General features: G+C 49.5%; 1 protein-coding gene across 2 annotated transcripts in view; it reads left to right on the forward strand.

Annotated features, from left to right (window-relative positions):
- Positions 1–20710, forward strand: part of plch2a (phospholipase C, eta 2a) — a 106125-nt gene that overhangs the window by 82972 nt on the left and 2443 nt on the right. The window contains exons 8-23 of one of the 2 annotated variants that reach the window (XM_030119807.1): positions 42–245; positions 1739–1859; positions 3882–4053; positions 4273–4380; positions 4571–4576; positions 5839–5994; positions 6116–6214; positions 6728–6828; positions 7064–7152; positions 7791–7973; positions 8254–8361; positions 8440–8564; positions 9203–9287; positions 10454–10600; positions 11826–11905; positions 17046–17427. In XM_030119807.1, coding sequence (XP_029975667.1) covers positions 42–245; positions 1739–1859; positions 3882–4053; positions 4273–4380; positions 4571–4576; positions 5839–5994; positions 6116–6214; positions 6728–6828; positions 7064–7152; positions 7791–7973; positions 8254–8361; positions 8440–8564; positions 9203–9287; positions 10454–10600; positions 11826–11905; positions 17046–17427 — 2166 coding nt within the window. The remainder of the gene's footprint in view (positions 1–41; positions 246–1738; positions 1860–3881; positions 4054–4272; positions 4381–4570; positions 4577–5838; positions 5995–6115; positions 6215–6727; positions 6829–7063; positions 7153–7790; positions 7974–8253; positions 8362–8439; positions 8565–9202; positions 9288–10453; positions 10601–11825; positions 11906–17045; positions 17428–20710) is intronic. The other variant, XM_030119808.1, reaches the window with a different exon arrangement.

Here is a 20710-nt window from a genome sequence, read left to right on the forward strand (position 1 = left end):
GGAGACGTGGACCCAACACTCACGGCGTTCTGCGGTTGCAGGTTTTACGAACTACATGCGCAGCCCGGCGGGGGACATCTTCAACCCCGAGCACTACAGCGTGAGCCAGGACATGAGCCAGCCGCTGTCCAGCTACTTCATCGCCTCGTCGCACAACACCTACCTGATGGGCGACCAGCTGATGTCCCAGTCCCGGGTGGACATGTACGCCTGGGTGCTGCAGGCCGGCTGCCGCTGTGTGGAAGGTCAGGACACATCGCTGGACTTCTTTTAATAATGTTTGAACATTATCATCAGTTTTTCGGCTACAGAAGCTCTTACTGAGGTGGTCAAAGAGGTGCACGGTTTGAATCCTGCGGTCTTCCCTTGACCCCTGAGTGACATTCTGTCTGCTGGTATTATTACGAACAGCTCACTGAGACTTTGTGTTTCTACTTTTATGCCTGCAGCGGCTTTAAATCTACACATACAAGCACAGATGATGCAGACCTGCCAACCTTGGTGAAATTTTTTGAGTACCACTTGCCAGAGCATTTGTCGACCGGGGGGGGGGGGGGGGGGGGGCTGTCAGTTTTAAGTTCTCATGTGGTTCTTTAATTTGTTTATTGGCAAAGATTAAACAGATGTTTTTCTGATACACATTACATTGCGGCTGACCATGCACGTTGTCCCCAGAAAAGAGCTTCAAAATGCTGCTACATGTCCTTTAACTAAGCATTTTTTGCTGTGTGTGTGCGCATGCGTGCGCGTGTGTGTTCCATTACTAAAACCTTTATAAAGCCGTGAATACGGTGTTTCAAATGAACTGGTGTCCTTGTTACCTGGTGACTGACTTCCTTTAGCATTTCCTGCTGCTGCTGCCAGTAGCCGCAGATGTTGAAATCAGACTCATAAAAGGTCTGACACGACTTTTTGTCTGGTTTTTAATATCTATCAGCAACAAGGGACGTGAAAGAAGCCCAGTCGCCAGTTAAAAGGGACTCAGTTATTCCAAAACACCGGCTCCGCTCCGGTTTCGCGACACTCCTCCTCCGCTAGTTAGCTGCTGCATTCAGGTGACTGGAACTGCTGCGGAAAAGTGAAACTCGGTCGTTAACACGAAAGCAGCGGAGACAGCTGGACTCAGGAGACACTCAGGAGACACGTGAAGGAAGCGAGGACAATTTGCACAAAGGAACGACTCTCAGACAGCTGTGAACCGGCTCTCGTCGTTCACTTGAAAGAGCCGTTCAAACGTTCATTGAACGTCGCAGCACTACGAGGGTAGCACATGTGTTTCCTCGCGGTTCCAGAGCTGCGGCGCACCAGCCTAATTTACCGGTATTTTTTTTCAGCGTGACAAATACAATGTGTGCCGTGATTGTGTGACAACACACCGAAATGCGTGACACTTCAGAGCCCTGCTGCTGCATCGTGTTGTCAGACATGAGAACGTCCACGGTCCGCATTTATACCAGCGCTCACAGACGTCTGCAGCTTTTTGCGTAGTTTAATGAGGCGGAGCGTACCAGCGTATTTTGATGTCAAATTGCGTACCTGCTACGCAAAATGCGTACAGGTTGGCAGGTCTGATGATGGGAAACAGCACACAGCAAACAGCTTTATTGATCCAGAACACGCTCGATGGTTCAGATTAAACTGAGCTGAATTAGGTCTGCGGTGCTCCACAGATCAGAAAACTGAGAGAGACGCTCGCCGTGTCTGATTGACTGCTTCTGCATGTTTCCTGTGAACACAGTGGACTGTTGGGACGGACAGGACGGCGAGCCCATCGTCCACCACGGCTACACCCTCACCTCCAAGATCCTGTTCAAAGACGTCATCGAGACCATCAACAAGTACGCCTTCGTCAAGAACGAGTAGGTTCCCACGCCCCCGCCTCTCTCGTTCTGCTCTCTGCTCCTCACTCTCAATCAATCCTGGTCTCTCAGAGACCAAGGGACAGCCTCAGAGACAGGCTCGGAGACCAGGAGACAGGCTCAGAATACACTCTGACTCAGCTCACAACCCTCAGCTCTGCTTTTCATGAGTCTGACATGAATCAGGAACAACAACCAACCAAGAACCAACAGGAAGTGAATCATAGAGACCAGGGTCTACCATGGAGACCAGGGTCTACCATGGAGACCAGGGTCTAACATAGAGACCAGGGTCTACCATAGAGACCAGGGTCTAACATAGAGACCAGGGTCTACACTCAAAAAACTGATTCAAGCCCCTCTTAGAGTTGACACATTAATATTTTGTTTTCCTAATTAAAGCATATTATATCCAGCAAAGCCTCAGTATGTTTCACAAATGTCAGTTAACAGTAATTCATTGGGACCCTGTACCACTCTTCAATTCAAAATAAATGTGTTTGGACAGGGGTTCTGTAGTGGAGGCCGTGATGACAGTGCCGCAATGCATCATGGGAGTTTGGGATGAAATATTCAAGATTTAAACGTTGTCTTTGTGGTTAATTTCGATGACCTGATGTTGATAGTGTTAATGGTAGTTGTGTTTTGTTGTGTCCTTGTTGTTCAGTTCATCTAAACACTTTAGTTTTCATGTCAAACGCGGAATGAGAAGTGTTGTGCATTTAATCTGCTCCTGCTGCTACTCCAAACTTAGTCTTCAACAGAAAAGTTCCGGATTGCCTCTGAGTGTAGAGAAGGTCTGAGACTCCCTGTGCAGCATCAGTCCACATGGGCATGACAGTACTGTGTTTCCAATTAATCACAATATTAAGGTACAAAAAAAAAAAAAAATATTTTAACTACTTATAAGTGGGCAGCCAATTTATTTGACATATTTGACCAAAAAAAAAAAAAAAGAGTAGTACTAACTCAATTAAATTGGTTTACACAGAATAATTCAGTCATGGTTGGATCTAAAGGAACAAAACAAGTTGGACAATCTCAGACATGTTGTCATGTGTAGAAGTGCTCCATTTGAGTTGGTCCTGCATATATTTTTTGGATGGAAATCCTGCACACATTTTAATTATGTTCATCCAATGGATCACTTTTTTGAAACCAGGTTCTACCAGAGAGACCAGGTTCTGCCTCAGAGCCCAGGGTCTATAGTTGATCAGGTACAAGAGCCACAGAGACCTGGTCTTGATGGTATCTGGATTTTCATTAACTGGTTTGGCAAATTTCATAGTTCCATCCATCCATCCTGGACAGTACCCTCTTCGAGCCAGCTTCCAGGTGAAGAGGAAACATGTTTCTTCATGTTTTCATCCCGGCCAGTAGGTTCAGATCAGATCGATGCATCTGGATCACAACGCCGTGAAAACACAGCTGACCTCTTGGTCTCCGTCACGTTTCTGACGATACGAGGAGGATCTCCTGAGACTCCAACAGCGTCATCTCACACCTGAGCGCACACACACACACACACACACACACACACACACACACACACACACACACACACACACACACACACACACACACACACACACGCCGGAGCACAGAGAGCAAAGGAGGCGTCGCCACACACACTCCCTCCTCACACTATCTGCATCAGGAGGTGATAATCCCATCAGCACATACACACACACACACACACACACACACACACACACACACACACACACACACAAACACACGTCTGGAGGAGGCAGAGAAAATCACTATTTTTAGATCCGGCGTCTTCCAGTAAATGAGGGGGAATTTTCTTTGTGCTCGTGTTCAGCGCTCACTCAGCGTTAGAAATAACTGGCTGCTGCGTTTCACACTGAATTGACTCAAAAGGAGTCGGCTGGATGTCTGCGTCCAACATCAGACAACACTGATTCTCCACAGTGCTGGAAGGAAAGCAGGCTCCAGAGGGTTTGTGGGTAAAAAGCGTGCGTCTGACTGTGTGTGTGTGTGTGTGTGTGTGTGTGTCAGGTACCCGGTCATCCTGTCCATAGAGAACCACTGCAGTGTCCCTCAGCAGAAGAAGATGGCTCAGTACCTGGTGGACATCCTGGGAGACAAGCTGGACGTGTCGGGCGTCCGAGCCGAGGAGTCGGGACGCCTGCCGTCTCCTGAAGCGCTCAAAGGAAAGATCCTGGTGAAGGTGAGCCGGGCCGTGAGGAACACGCCGTCTCACACACTGCAGCAGCTGCACAGCATGATGGTGCCTCCGCCGTGTCTGGGCCCGTCTGTCCGGATGGAGCTTGTCTTCCACCGTCTCTTGCTGCTCCTCAAGCCGCCCGTCCCTCAGGACTCGCCGATCGTGACGGGCCCGGATCGCTCCCGGATCAGAGCCGTGACGGACCGTTTGTTTCTCCCGCAGGGGAAGAAGCTTCCGCCAAACATCGACGAGAACGCCGAGGAGGGCGACGTGTCGGACGAGGACAGCGCCGACGAGATGGAGGACGACTGCAAGCTGATGAACGGAGACGTAGGTGTCCTCCATGGCCCGGCTTCCCAGCAGCTCTGTGTCCTGGTGTCCAGTGCTGGCGTCTCCTGCTGTTTAACCCTGTGTGCTCTTTTTGGTGTTCCTGCTCTCATCTCCTGCTCTTCTCTCCTCCCGTTTGTCCTTCCTCCTCCTGCTCCTCCTCCTCCTCACTTGTTGCTTGCTTCTTTGAAAGTGGAAGGTACTGTATGAGAATCCTCGTCCCTCGGCATGTGCACTTCCTCTGCGCCCGTCTCGGTTTGCAGCAGAACAGAAACTGCAGATGCACCATATCTGTGTCAGAGAGCAATAATCCGTGATGAGCTCCTTTTATTGGCCAATAACTGTTAATATAGCAGAGAGTTAGATTTCCCTCTGCTGTGATTCAGGAGGATCAAATGATTTCCTCTGTTTTTTTAAGCTATTCATTGAACAGTTTGAGCTGCTCAGACCTTCATTCATTGTGTGTTATTCTGCATGTCTTCAAACCTGAGACTCGCACTCCGCTCTCAGGGAAGTGTCTCAACTTAAACCAGCAGCTCGACTTTGGGTCATGAACTGAAGAAATATTCTTCTAAAAAGTGTAAAAAACCCGAGGATACAGTGATACCGAGTACGAGCACTAAGCTTTAACTGAAGGACGAGCTGGTCGTGAGTCAGACTGTCGTCTTGGTTAGCATGTAGCATGTAGCATGTAGCATTGTCGGTGTGCGAGCCCTGGAACTTCCTCCTGCACACCATGGCGTGCAGCAGCCGTTAAAGACTGGTCCTGTCTTCTTTAAAGTTCTCATTTTTCAAAGGTTTGCTGCAGTTAAATGATTAAAACACGTCGGCTCGTCTCCGTCAGCCAATCATTTCCCAGACCGTGAAGCATCTGAAAGATCTCACATACGGTGCATCCTCAGTTTCCAGGAATCATTGTGGGCAGAAACTCACGAGTGGATGAGTTTCATCGGAACCAAACATGCATGAAGACGAGGCGCTGCTGAATAACGAAGGCGCTCGTCGGTGGAACGTCTGGTTCCACTTCTTGATGCTGGTTTGGTTTGTTGTTATTTATTCCTGGCTCATGGAAGACTTTCAGTTAGTGTCCAGACAGTCTGATCAGAACGTTCTGACTGGAGCGTTACAGCAGAACGCATTCCTACCTGCAATGCATTATGGTCCGGCGGTGTGTTTGGAATGTGAGTTATCAGAGGGACAGAGTGAGCTGGGGTCCTGTGAGGCCAGAGGCTTCTCTGATTCACAGGATGGCTGCATCCTGCCACCTTGTGGCTGAACCCAGCATGTGCGCGTTGCTGGGCTCCTCTCCTGGAGGCTCGCTGTCGGGTCCTCTCGGGGTTCTCGCTCCGTGGAGGCGCTCCCTCCTGTCAGAACACTGCATGAAGTCTGTCTCTCAGCTGAGGAGGACCTTCAGGATGTGATCAGAGTCCGCTCACTTCCGTCCTGCGCTCCGTCCTCCAGACCTCAGCCAACAGGAAGCAGGTGGAGAACATGGCCAAGAAGAAGCTGGACAACCTGATGAAGGAGTCGAAGATCCGGGACCGAGAAGACCCGGACAGCTTCACCATCACGGCTCTGCCTCCGGCCGGGAAGGCCTCCGACAAGCCCGGCGGCCAGGTACCGGTCCGGCTGGTCCAGCGAGCCGCCACATGAGACTGGACCTCACTCTGGGTCCACAGGTTCAACAAGTCAAAGAAAGACTCCTGTCCTCAGTGCCGGTGTGTCTCTGTCTCCTCAGGGTAAAAGCGAGGATGGGACGGACACCGCGGACGAAGCTACCAGCAGCAGCAACAAGCGGACTGGACGCTCCTTCATGGGAAGCTTCTCCAAACGCAAGGTCCGTCCTGCCCGTCCTGTCCTCTCTGTCCTCTCTTTACTGTCCACTCTGTCCTCAGGTCTCTGTCTGTCTCACAGCCCTGAAGCAGAGCTCCTCAGCTCGTCGTGTGTTTTTCTTTCAGATCTCATTGTGGGAAAAGTCCCTGTTGTTTCTGAAAGTCTCTGACAGCCTGCAGCTGTCCTCACTCTGCTGTTGTCCACTTGACTTTCTGTCTGAGACCTCGTTGAAAATAAAGACTGTCCAGAAAAACTTTCTACATTTCCAAGAAAGTCAGATTGCGTCAACTAACCCTAACAATCCAAGTAACAGCATATAAAGCCAGGACGCTGTGGAGTAGTATCCAGGAGGAGGGTCAGGGTCAGGGTCAGGGTCAGGGTCAAGGTCAGGGTCAGGGTCAGGGTCAGGGTCAGGGTTTGCAGGTCTGCTGCTGGCTCCTGAAGCTTCTCCGGCCACCATGGTGGGAACAAACACTTCTCTGTCCTCATTCTCCTCCTCTTCTTCGATGTTGTGCAGAAAAAAGCCTCCAAGCTGAAGAAGACGGCGAGTTTTGAAGACACAGACACGGACCAGGAGAGCGGCGGCAGCACGTCACGAGCCCCGCAGCACCACAACAAGTACGACAACCGTCTGACCTTTTCCCTGCTCTGCAGGAGCAACAACCGCTGTCACACTCGAACAATCACAGGAGGAGAGAGGACGTTACACCAGACTGAAACCGAGACGCTGCAGAACTCCACCAGCAACACACACCTTCACACCAATTTTATTTAATAAAGAAGAAAAAGGTTCAATTCTGCCTGTTTTCAGGTGTGTGTGTGTGTGTGTGTGTGTGTGTGTGTGTGTCTGCAGGAAGAAGAAGACCATGAAGCTGTCCAGAGCTTTGTCCGACCTGGTGAAATACACTCGCTCAGTGGGACTGTACGACATCGAGGCTCAGGGTGAGCAGCTGGAATGTTGTTGGCGTTCCTCCGTCTCTCGACTGAAGCTCCATATCGCCACCATATCGGACATGAGCGGTGACCTCTGGACTGTCAGTGTTTGGTCTGGGGTGGAGCATGAGGTCTGGAGAAATAGAAGCTATATGCAGAAACGTCTTGAAGGCTTTGTGTCGCTTCTCTGAAAATATCCGTGCTTTAACACTCCACCTTTACAGGAAACATCACTGAAAGGACAAGCTGTTGAAACGAAGCACATTAAGACATTTAAACTTCTGGTTTTTATCAGAAGAACAGGGGTTTGTACTTGATGATGTTCTTCCTCATTGTGGTTGTTAACAGACTGATATGCTGAGACGTTCAGCAGAGCTGACAGGAGTTCCACCTCCCAGCGTTCTGCTGGATCAGCTGTTGTCAGGATAGTTCATTGTTTCAGTGTTCTGTTATTCCAGAGTTCAGTTCATGTGTGCAGAGGAAGCTAATGCACCGCTGATCTGAGACGATATGAAAGTCTCCGGTTTCTTTTCTCACTGTCGGTTCCTGCTTCCAGGTTTGCTGCTGAGTTGGAACCCTGCAGACCGCCTGGCGGTGCATGCTGACCCCCGCTTTTGTGTGTTTGCTGTCTTGTTGTGTGGTTGCAGCGAGTTGCGGCTGGCAGGTGTCGTCGCTGAGCGAGACCAAAGCCCACCAGGTGATGCAGCAGAAAGCCCCGGCCTTCATCCACTTCAACCAGAGACAGCTGTCCCGCATCTACCCGTCTTCCTACCGCGTCGACTCGTCCAACTTCAACCCGCAGCCCTTCTGGAACGCCGGCTGCCAGCTCGGTACGGACGCTCCCAAAGGTCGGAGGTCATCAGCTCCGATCACATCCATTCCTCTTTCTGAAAGGAACAGACACACACACACACACACACACACACTTTGTGTTTTCAAAGTGTGTGAGCTTGGTGGATGTTCGGAGCGTCGCTGGCTGTTGGGTACGCCCCCTTGTGGCCTCTGTCTGTTCAGACTGAGAGGAAACCCGGCTCCGCCGAAACAGCCAAAAGCCAAATCCAACGCGCTGAGCTGGAACGTTTCCTCTTCCTTCTGCTGCTCTGTTTTCAGTGGCTCTGAACTACCAGTCGGAGGGCCGCGTCCTGCAGCTCAACAGAGCCAAGTTCTACAGCAACGGAAACTGCGGCTACATCCTCAAACCCGCCTGCATGTGTGAAGGTCGGCAGTCGCTCGCCCGCCGCCGGTCAGGGCCGCCCGCAGATAGTCAGCAGCTTCCTGCCTCCTCTGACCCTGCAGGTGCCTTTAACCCCAACCTGGACGACCCGCTGCCGGGCCAGATGAAGAAGCAGCTGGTGCTGAAGATCATCAGCGGGCAGCAGCTGCCCAAACCCAGAGACTCCATGCTGGGAGACCGAGGAGAGGTAAGGTCCTGCCAGGTCTGAGGGCTGATGAAGCAGAGGACGGAGGGACAAAGATCTGTGAACGGACAAAAGAATAGAGGAAAGATTCAGAGTCAGATTTCAGTCCGTTTGTGAGATCTGAGAGAAGAGTCATGACAGCTGCACATTCACAGTTTTCTCCCATTATTTCTGGGAGGACTGTTGCCATCAGGAGGGAAGCAGGCTGCTTGTTCACACGCTTTTCCTCAGACTCTCCATAGGGAAGGCTTTTGATCAAAAACATGACGGTGACACCAAACACTGGTCGACTCGCCCACTCCAGATGAATCCTCTTCGCCGTCTGATGGGTCTGCTGCAGACTTTCAAGGCTAATTCTAATAGTATTATCCGTCATAACCCCAAAGGGGATCCGAGACACCATGATTGACTTAGATGATTTGAAGTTCTACCCAGTCACGGTGCGTTAACGTGAAAGTTGATCGGTGCTTAGCGTCAAGGAGACACAGAGGCTCCTGCTGACCAAGTCCTCATGGATCTGGAGGATCTTGGTGAATATTACAGCTGTACTGCGCAGAAACCTCCCCGTCCTGTGAGGATGAACCGAACGTTCAGCCAGGCTTCTAAGATGATGTGTCAACCCTGAGCTCTGTCTCGGTCAGATCATCGACCCCTTCGTGGAGGTGGAGGTCATCGGCCTCCCGGTGGACTGCTGCAAGGAGCAGACCAGAGTGGTGGACGACAACGGTGAGTGGACGCCCTCAGTACAGATACGAAAAGGAATGGACCACAAGACATGACATTAGGTTCAAGATTCTCCTTCATTCGTCTTTTGGGTGTTTTTATCCTTGGTTTAACACTAAAACATAGAGCTGAGAGTGATGAGCAGCCTGGAAGAGTGCTGAGCTCTGAGGAATCCGACATGACTTCCAGAATACTGGATGAAGATTTATTTCATCGAGATAATTTCCACTCTCCTTTACTTTACCATCATGCTTTGCTTCTTTTCTTGAGGCTCAAACTCTAACACAAAATGCAGTTGATGAAGGTCGACAACTACAAACCAACTAAAGAGTCCCCACAAAAAAAAGAACCCTACAGTCCCAGTCCTGAACCCTGCTGTGTGTTGGGAAATAACGTTATGGTCAGTTTGGCTTCCAGTAACAATAAATATTCATCAAAGGTAGATCTTACTTCCTGAGGAACTGGAACCTGATATGCTCCAGATGACCACCTGCTTAACAGCAGATAAATAGTTTGAATAAAAGTAATAATAAAAGGTTCGCTCTGGGCTCAAGCCTGTGTGACATCAGCCTGTCCTGTGAAACGTCTGGAGTTGTGGTCTTCGGCATGACGTGTGTAGGATTACAAGTTAACAAGTTCGTCAGCCAAGATTAGCTTGCAGACCCTATGTTAGCATGATTCTCAGCCAGCAGTGCTCTCCAGGTAGGTTAACCAATCGTGACGTCATCAGTCAAACTTGATCACATAATCAAATCAGCACATTTAAAGACTGGAGTCACTATTTACCCAGGAGGAACATGCAGTCTCCACACAGGGAGGAGCTTCGTTAGCTGCAGGGGGCTCGGGCCAGTGTGTTGGCTGAATGTGAGTCCAAGCTGAATGTACAGGTTCTGGTATATAATGGATGAGCTCAGCATGAGATGTACACACACACACACACACACACACACACACACACACACACACACACACACACACACACACACACACACACACACACACACCCTGAATAATTGATGAGTGCTGAGCTGGCTGTCAGCCTCTGCGCTGCTCCGTCCTCTCTCGCTCTTCTCCCTTCGTCTTTCTGTCCTCTGTCTTCTCTTCACTGCTGCTTCACGTTGTCCTGAAGTCTCCGTCCTCTCCTCCACCCTCTGCCGATGGCGCTGTAGGGTTCAACCCCATGTGGGAGGAGACTCTGGTGTTCACGGTCCACATGCCGGAGCTGGCGCTGGTTCGATTCCTGGTGTGGGACCATGACCCCATCGGGCAGGACTTCATTGGGCAGCGCACCATCGCCTTCAACAGCATGATGCCAGGTGAGGAGCGGCGTCCTCCGGAGGACCGCCTTGTTTCTCTGAGCTGCTGACGGTTAGTGTGGAACCCAGATTCTTTCTCTGATGCTGGTGAAGGGAATATGTCTCCTCTAACACAGTGCCTTTAAAATAGAATGATGTCAGAGTATTAGAAAGTTTCTTCATCATATTTTCAGGTTCGAGGTTTGTTGACTTCGGGTTCTGAAGCAGAGTGAAGGTGTGGGTGGTCAAACTGAACCATGGATGAGTTCTAAAATTGACATGGAACCACTCTCCATCTCATTTACCTGACTGAACAGTTCTGCATCAGTTCTTTCATTCCTTTCTGAAATGTTCTGAGTAGACGAGGATGAAGAATGGAGTTTTTCTTGGAAAATCTAGAAATTACTTCTAACTAACTAATTAACTAATTAACTTCTGCAGTTCAGTCCATAACAATCTTTTTGTTCATTGAACCAGTAAATACAAACATAATATTTGTATTCTGACCTGCATGTGAAGAGATATGAACGCTTTTATGTTTATAAAGGATTCACTCAGCTACAAAACAGTGTCATCCACATAGAGGGATACGTCCTCCAAGATGCAAGAGCTTTGACCAGTAAATAGAAACATAAGCACCAAATGATGGTATTATAAACATCAAGAGACACTGCATCGTAATTTACTGAGTCTGTCTCCGTCTCTGCTCCAGTGGAGTCAACTGGTCAGTGTCTGGAAGCATGAGCACAGTATGTGGCAGAACAAGAGTTACAAATAAACATGTTGTGATATAAAGAAGAGAGAGCAGGGCGGATGGAGACGGGCATCCCAGCTGAGCAGCTGATGTTCTGCTTCCTGTCTGGACGACAGGAAGCTGAGGTGGAGGACGCTCTGATCTCATAGGACGATCTGGACACATTAATAAGCAGAGATCAGAAGTCCTGGTAGAGATGGTTTGGATGTGCTGAGGAGACGGTGGACGTGTTGGACAGGGGATGTTGAGTCTTGAGTGTCCAGGCAGGAACAGGACAGGAAGTCCATCTGGAGCGCTAACATCGGTTTTTCCATGAACGTACAGTAAATGGCAGATTGATGGTGTTGTTTCTAAAAAAAAAAAAAAAAAAAAAACAAGAAACACTGAGTCTGTCTTGTAGTTCAGAGTCAGTACATCCAGCAGAGGTGTGTGTATGCGTGTGTGTGTGTGTGTGCGCGCAGCCATGCACTCATTCTGAATGTTTCTGTGCAGGTTACCGCCATGTGTACCTGGAAGGGATGGAGGAGGCCTCCATCTTTGTCCATGTGGCTGTGAACGACATCACTGGTAAGGTAGGTGTCCAGTTTGAAGCCTGCTGAAAATCAGCCCAAAGCCTGGACTGTTGATTTGCAGCTCACACACTCAGCTGCCCGTCGTGGGATGGTTGACCTATCCACACAAACATGACTGAACTTTCACACGGTTTACCCCGCGGTGCAGTTCAGGGTAAACACAGGCATATGGCAGTTGGGTTAGCGTTCTGTACACCCTCTCCCAAATCTCCCATGATGCACCACTCAGCAGTACCTATGAGCCACACTGCTTATTTTTTCCCCTGTAGGTTGACGAAGCCATGACCCGCCCTACTTGGCTCAGAGTTGCTGCATTTACTGATTACATTAAATAGCATCAATGCTTACTGTGCAGCATGACAGCTGACGAGTCAGTCAGAGGCAGAGGCAGGGTTAGGGTTATGGGTTGTAGAGTTAGGGCTTTGAATCATCAGGGTGAGGGTTAGGGTTATAGGATATTGGGGTTATAGAGCATCAGGGTTAGGGGTATAGGTCATTAGAGTTAGGGTTACATGCCATTAGGGTTAGGGCCAATAGAGTTATGGTTATGCCATTAAGGTTAATTTACAGGTCATTAGGGTTGTCGGGCATTAGGGTCCGTGTCTAGGTAATTAGGGTTAGGGTTGTGTCATTACAGCTAGGGCTATAGGTCGTCAGGGTTATGGTTATATGCCATTAGGGTTAGGTTACAGGTCACTGGGGTCAGGGTTGTGTCATTAGGATTGCAGTGATATACTGCATCAGGGTTAGGGCTTAGAGAGCATTAGGGTTAAGGTGACATGCCATTGGGGCTAGGTCGTTGGGGTCATTAGGGTCAGGGTTACTGGCTGTTAGGATCAGTTCATCAGGTTGAGTCATTAAGAGGCAGATATTTCTAATCCATGGATCATCCTGAAGTTGCGTGTCACTGATGGGGGTAGGGTTAGGGCTCGACCCTACTGTGGAGGGATTTTCAGTAAATAGAGCAGTCTGACATGCCGCTGACATGCTGCTGTTTCTAAAACCTGTTTGAGTTGCTTTAAAAGAAGCTGGAGTTCACCCACAGCACCTCTGATTTCAACCAAGACACTTTCAGAAGCTAAACTCCTCTGGACGACATTTCTAGAATAAAACAGCAGACTCCTGATTATCTTCAACAAATGAGCAATCATCCAAGCATTTTGAATGCGTGCTTAGTGAAATGTGGATTAAACTTTGAACTTGGCAGGTCTGTGAATCTGCCAGAGGTCATGTGGTGATCACTGCAGTGAGGGTGTCGTGTGTCCCACAAGCTGAGAACGTGGACTGATACGGCTCAGCTGCTGAATCAGCAGCATTTCCCATGAACACAGCTCCTGCAGGAAATCACGTTATTCTGCGTGGAAGTTTTAAAGGACTAACTGGAACAACTGTCAGAAAGTCTGACTGGACTCAGCGTATCAGTGTCCAGACATCCACAATGCTGAGGCAAGAGAAAAGACGCAAACTCCTTGAAATATCCAGTGTCTGCATGGATTTGTCCCTGACTGTAATTACATCTTCCTCTCAGTGTTCAGACTAACAGTGTGCTAAAGCCAAACATCACACAAACATGTCTGAAGTGTCTTTGATGGCTGTAAAACCATTCACTTTGCTGACTGAAAAAAGCAAAAAGAGTCCATGTTCGTTATTGCTAAACTCTGTAGTTCTGCCATTGTTACACTCCACCGTGGACATGACTCACAGCCTCATGAAGTTAAGGTAGGGTTTGGAAAAGCATGCAACACCTCCGTAAAAAATACAAACTGCACATGACAGCATCACGTATCCATCAGAGAGAGTCATGTTTATCTTTAGAAGGTGGACTTCAATCAGATCGATCAATATATCAGCAGGATGGAGCTGGTTGAGCCCGACAGTGAGCCTTAGCATCAGTCGACTAGAACGACCCAATAAGGAAGCGCTGGGGCAGAACCCAGATCCACTGGAAGAGCTGTGTGAGAGCAAGGTGTCATCAGCGTATAGAATCACAGCAGGTGTCCTCAGAAAAGACAGAACCGGAGCAGGTGTCTGGTCCTGAAGGTCTGCGGAGCCTCAAACAGCTCCGACCAGCAGAGCTTTGTTCTGCAGGAGGAGTCAGCAGGTTCTAAAGGTTCTCCTCAAGGAGAACCCAATGGGTTTTAAAAATGAATTTATCTACTGATCTACTTTATTCAGGCTGAAATGTGTGATGCTAAATATTAATTCACCAAAACCAGCTTATTGTTGTAAATGTGATCATGAGGATTTATTGCCTGTGTGTGTTTTGAAGAGATGATCTGAGTCCTCAGGCAGAGAATGGTGGGTTTTCTTTCTCTGTAGCACTTCTCCTTCTCTTAGCGGTGTCCAGCTGTGCAGTCAGTCACTGCAGTGCTCTCTCTCTCTCTCTCTCTCTCTCTCTCTCTGCCCCCCCCACCCCCCACCCCTCTGATGACAGTTCTTCCTGTTTGTCTCTTTGTGATTTCAGTGGACTCCTCTCTTACCAAACCTTCCATTTAGCAGCAGGATATTAAATGAGGCGCGAAGCTGCCGCTCAAACCTCAGGTGTAGTGATTCCCAGTCGGCATCCTGCATGAGCCTCATGCCCCGCCCCCTTTACCACTGCAGTGAGCCCCCACCCACCCACCGCCCGAGCCCCGCACACCCCCCGTCTGCCAGCTGCTAGCATCACGACAAGGCCAACTCATGGCTCACATGAGTTATGAAGGCTTGACTGCTGCATTCTCATCACCCCCTCCAAGTAGATCCAAAGTCATGGAGCTCCACTGATGAAGGCTGAGATCCAGACTCGGTCGCACTGTAGTGCTCCGCTGCTTTCTCCCTCGACTGGAGTTTCCAGCATGCTGCAGTGCAGGAGGAAACGATTCCAGCTGCTTTCCACCAGGACCAGGTTCAGCTATCATCGTATCGATCTGATTTCACCATTTTAACCCGGTGCTTCTGGCTGAATTCCATTCCCTCACATCCTGAAGACCCCCAGACCTGAAGCTGTTCCCAGTGCACAGCATCTTTCTTTTAACTGCCTGTATGAGCCGCTGAAAGTGACCGGATCGTCACGTTTAGGCCTGTTCCCGGGGCGGTGGGTTTCAGCACAGCAGTCTAAGGATCGTTTAATGTCCCACTCAAACTTTTTCAATGTGTTGTTCTTTTCAGATAAATTCTTCTCACAATTACAGTGTCAAGACAAAATCAAAGCCCACGTAAAGCTCTCTGGATTAACTGAGGTCAGAACAGTTTGGAAGAATATGCTCTATAATCTGGATGCTAAAGGAGGAAGATGCTCTATAGCCCAGATGTTAGTGGAGAAAGATGCTCTGTAATGTGGATGCTAGTAGGAGGAACATCCTCTATAATTTGGATGTTAAAAGAGGAAGATTTTCTATAATCTGGACGTTGGTTGAGGAAGATGCTCTATAATCTGGATGTCAGTGGAGGAAGATGCTCTATAATCTGGATGTCAGTGGAGGAAGATGCTCTATAGTCCGGATGTGTATATTTTTCATCCAGTCTTCCTCTTCAGTCTTGTCTGACCTCATGAAGAAGGGTCACTAAATCTCTCAGCATGAGCAGGTTTAGCTTTAGCTTTAGCTTTGAGCAGACGGACTGTTGGGATCTACTTCTTTCAGGCTGTTTGCTCACCTTTGATCTCATTCAATCCAGAACGTGGTGAATTTCCTGCAGGCTGAAGAGTTTTTGTTCGTCCCCGTTCTGAATCTGCAGAGAGTAGTCCGTCTCCTGGTCCAGGTTTGTTAAAGCGAAGCTTCCTGCGATGAGCAGCTGTTCCTCCATGTCTGTTGGGACCGGTCCAGTGTCAGCTGACTCACGGTCACAGTGATCCGTCGTTTGTCAATCTGGCTAAGAGTATGGATTATTTCATCTTTACCCCACGGTGTGAGTCAGGGCAGGACGTTTGCTCCCGTGTTAAAGACTGAAGTGTCTCCCTGGACCCCCCCCTCACAGCCCGCCCTCTTCCACATGGATCCCTGTCCTGGAGCTGGCTCTGACAAATGTGAAGCGTTTTCCCAAGAATACATTTTCAGCCTGAACCTCATGTCACTGTGGTGTGGGACAGAGTTTATGACCACAGGGATCACACTGGCCTCGTTTTCACAACCACTGCCTCTACTGTCGTCATGCAGACGGTGGGAAACGCTTTCTGGAAGCACTGGCACTGCAGTGGGGGCGGTTCACAGCGAACATCTGCTCTGCACATGCTCAGTACAGGGACAGGAGTTAGAATGTTGTCCTCCACTGTCAGGACTCCCAGTCCAGACTCTCCTGAACGCCAAACTTCTCTGAAACTAAAACACAGAATGAGTCGTTTCGCCTGAAGCGTCGTGTAAGTGGGGCGTCAGATTGTAGAACATAAAGAATGAAACACTTAATTAGCTGACTTGTTTCTTTACAGTCATCTAATGTTTAGTGTGTGAAGATAAAATGAATGAATAACATGAAGGTTTAAAGAGCTGAAACAGTTGTACAGTTTGACCTGTTTGCTGATTGGTTGAACCCACTACTCACATTCACACCAGTGGAAAGATTTAAAACAATCCCGCAAAACTCATCAGATTCCATATTTCCCTTCTTCTTGTGGATATGATTCTGTGTAATTAATCTGAATTCACTCAAATAGGTTCACACAGTGTAATAACTTATTTATTTAAAGAGTAAATGTAATTGGCATGTTTTAAAAAGTAGGAGTCGTCATCATGGATATAATTAAAAAGGAAAGAAGCATTTTTAACAGATGTTCATCGAGAGAGAGTGTTTAGTTTGCTGCCTTTGTGTCTTCCTCCGGTATTAAAAAACTCCACTGAGTGGAAAACAGCCCAGTAAAGAGTGGAAGAGCTGAAAATATCATGAACTTTGAATCCGACAGAATTCAAAGCCGTTCAGCATGAAGTGCAGCTGAGTGATCATTTGTCGGTGATCATTCATTGCTCAGGATCCTTCTCAGGTCACGTGATGGAACTTTGTGAGCATGCTCTTTATATGAAACCCGTCCGTTCATACTTGCAATAATGCAGTGTGAGCCCACGCCACCTACATTATGGTTGACATCTTGCCTCACTTCTCCGTGACGGGCTGATTGTTGTGGAGGATCTCTGGTGTGTTTGACGTCACGTTGTTGTCTCTTTGCCAGGCTCGAGCGGCAAGCGGCATAAAAGGCCTGTTCCACAGAAACCCAAAGCAGTCTTCCCTGGACAGCCATGCTGCTGTACAGCACGGCCGTAAGCACCCGTTCGGCGCCCACCTCCTGCGCCGCACCGCCAGCGCACCCACCAAAGGCCAGCCCAAAATCAAGAAGGGCTTCCCCGAGATCGCCATCGACACCAAAGACTACAGCTCGGAGGGAGCGAGCGAGGAGCGAGACTCCGAGGACCGGGACAAAGCCTCCGCCGCCGCCTCTCATCACTGCACGCCGCCGCCACACCACAACGGGGATTCACTGGTGTCGCGCCAAAGCAAGGGCTCCTGGGACCGTCCGGACACCAACGGGGCTTTCCGCCCCGAGGAGGGCAAAGGTAAGAGCTCCCTTTTCGCCGAGCGCCGGCCCATGAGCGAGCCTCTGAAACGGGCCGGCCGGCTGCGCTTTCACGAGCCGCCGGACCTGAAGCCGGGCGTGTTTGCGCGAGTCGCCCTGACCAGCTCGGGCAGGGTGGGCATGTCCTCAAACTGCATCACGTGCGTGGTCGGCTGTAAGGGGAGCCCGGAAGCCGAGAGGAAGAATCAGGTCGAGGCAAAGCCGGGACAGGAGCCCGGATCAGGCAGCGAGGGGCCGCAGACGAGAACCCGGACCTCCTCGGCCAAGGTACCGGTTCAGCCGGAAGCTGCGGACCAGCCCCGGCCCCAGGCCACCCAGCCGGATCACCAGGACCCGCTCCCCAAACCCAAGTCCTGCATGGAGGCCCAGTTCCAGTGCTCGCCTCAGGCCTTCCTCCGCCCCATTTCTTTTCCCAGATCCAAAGCCAGGCAGACTCTGGCCGCCCAGCATGTCCGCCCTCAGTCGGCCGCTTCGCACCGGGTCTGCGCCCGGTCCTGGAGCGTTCCCCGTAAGCGCTCCCCCAACGCCGTCACCCCAGCCCCGAGCCCCACCCCCCACTGCAACACCAGCCTCTGCTGGCAGCAGACAACGCCGCCCAACTACGGCGCCGTGCGCGGCTCCGCCCTCGCCTCGCTGTCCAACAGTAACGCCACCAGAGGCGTGTTCCTCAGCAGCAGCAGCAGCGGCGAGAGCCTGGGCAGCCTGAGCAGCCTGGACTCGCCGCCCATGCTGCCGCCGCGCTCCGTCCTGGACAACCGCAAGCGGGCCGTAGGCACCCTGCAGAGAGAGATGAACGCGCTGTTCGCCCAGAAAATGGAGGAGTTGCGCCATAAGTCCCCCATGTTCTTCACTGGTAAGAAGCATGCGAGGCGGTCCTAGAGGAGGCCCAGTGTGCGCTGGCTGTAGAGAACTATCGTATCCTCTAGACTTCCACTTAGTGTCTTTTAGTATTTTGCTGCAAAAGCTGTAGCTCCCTGGATTCCTGTGTGTACGTGACTGAAACGATTCATTAACTCGTCAGTAGAGATCAGCCCAGCTCCCCTCCTGTTTATCTGTATCATTTCAACTGAGTAATTTTTTTCCCCCTCTTAAAAATAAAATTCCACCTGATGCTGCCACCATGCTGCAAAGATGAAAAAAGTGGTAAGTTTTTACCCCGAAATCAACAGTGGTTTCAATTTTACTAAATTCCGCTTAAACCTAATGTTTTTTTTTAATCTCTACAAGATTCATTGAAGTCCAGCAGCTCATTCTTGGAAAATCCAAAGCAGCTGAGCGAACCTTCTGCTGAAGTCAGGGGTTTAGAAGTGTTTTGTTTACTGGAGCCTTCCATCAGGAAAGGCTTCACAGCCTCTCACTGACCTCTGATTGGCTGAAACGTGGGCGGACACACTGACATGAACGTGGGAAGACCTTACCCAGTACATCTTTATTGATGAAGCACTTCAAGCAGGGACACAAACTGCTGGAAATAAGGGATGCACCGATACAAGTACGAGTATGAGTACTAACCTACTTTATGATATCGAGTATTGAGCAGGCGCCAACCTCCGCTGCTAAAAAGTGAAGACAATGGTGACATGCAGAAAAGCTGTAATTCCTGGGAAATTCCAGCAGGGGGTGATGATGTTGATTTCAAAAAGAGTCCGGGTCTCATTAGAACCCATTCAAAAATGTCGATTTTCAGAGTGTAACATATAAAAGCGCCCGGTTTCAGGACATGTTCTGGTCTCCGTCACTCGTGTTGTCTTGCTGAGCGGCGATGCTGCTAACAGAGGTGAAACTCGCTGGGGTGCGTCAGGGAGCGCTGTTGAGCAGGAGGACCTGTACTCCCCGCAGTATCAGACGCGGTATCGGTGTCGGTATCGGTGCATCCCTAATAAATGCGTTATGAGTGAAAGACGAGTGCAAAAGAGAAAGAAGAAGCTGAACGTTTCCCAGTCCTGCTCTTCCTCCCTGGTGTCCCGGACTCCCGTTTGGAAGCATTCCAGCGACTGTCTTCATCACGGCGAGCTGCAGCTCCTGGGCTGGATGTTGGAAAGCAGCTGAGGGCTGGAAGTGACCGAGGGGAAAGTCTTCTGAGCTGCAGCTGTTTCACAGTAACGGCTCTGTGCTGACACCGGCTGGCAGCCGCCGATATTTACTGACCTCCAGTCTTTCCAGGCAGCTGCACCTCTTTCTGTCCTGTGTTTATCAGCTGATCCGACATTAACGGCCGTTTTGTTCCAGTGCTCTTTCTGTCCTGAAAGCTGTTACCTTGCCTCCGCCCTCCCTCCTCTGTCCAGTTTGGCTAAAATGCTGTTTCGTCTCTTTCCCTCTTGCATGCTCTCTCTGTTCCTAGTGCAGAACTGAGAGGATGACCAGAGCCAGGTAAACCCTGCTGACTGCATGCAGCTCCTACATCCATCTGTTCTCCCACTGCCCTCACAGCTCCGCCGTCACACTTCCCTCCATTCTGCAGATGTTCTCTGACTGTTTGAAACTAAGAGCCCGGCCGGCTGAACTGTTTTACAGACTTATCATCAACGAGTTCAGCACATTTCACTGAGGGAGCCTTCAGTTTCCTGGAAACTTCAACTCAAATTCCAGCTATTTGTATGTTTTATCGCCACAACAAACACTTAAATGAAACACTCACAAAAATATCAAGGAAAACATTCATTCATGTTGATCCAACAGCATTACTCTATTTTAAAACTACATTACATTAAAACAAATTTTACTTTAGTGGCAGATGTATTCATGTAAAGACGGTCATTCATCAGTTTTCAGTGTTATTCTATTTCCTAAAGCAAACATATGATCCGTTTAAAGCTCTGATGCAGATCGTAAAAGCGAAGTTGTCATAATTAGTAATTAATAAGTATAATTATGAATAAGATGAATACTTGTATGTTGACTATGTTACATCAGTGGAAGAAACCTGAGCACAGTTAGATAAGTTGCAGTTTGCAGGGTTTCGTTGAGCGCCACCTTCCTTTCTTTTCTTATTTCTCGTTCTGTTTATTGATCTACAAAGCCTTTAACCAGATCTGAAGGAGACAGAAACATCTGATCGGCACGGACGTCTCTGACGTCCGTCAGAATAAACCTGAGGCGCAGCAGCGACTCGTCCTCTAGATGGACACCATGTCTCAGTCCTTCCTAAACCCTCTCATCAGTCGCGTCCCTCATTCCAGCCCTCGGTCATCATTCACACAAAACCCTCATGTTTTATCCGTGTCGACGGTTTGATCCCAAAACACTGAACTCCGTCTCCGCTC

The sequence above is a fragment of the Salarias fasciatus genome, chromosome 20 (genome assembly GCF_902148845.1).
Source record: "Salarias fasciatus chromosome 20, fSalaFa1.1, whole genome shotgun sequence".
NCBI lineage: Eukaryota > Metazoa > Chordata > Actinopteri > Blenniiformes > Blenniidae > Salarias > Salarias fasciatus.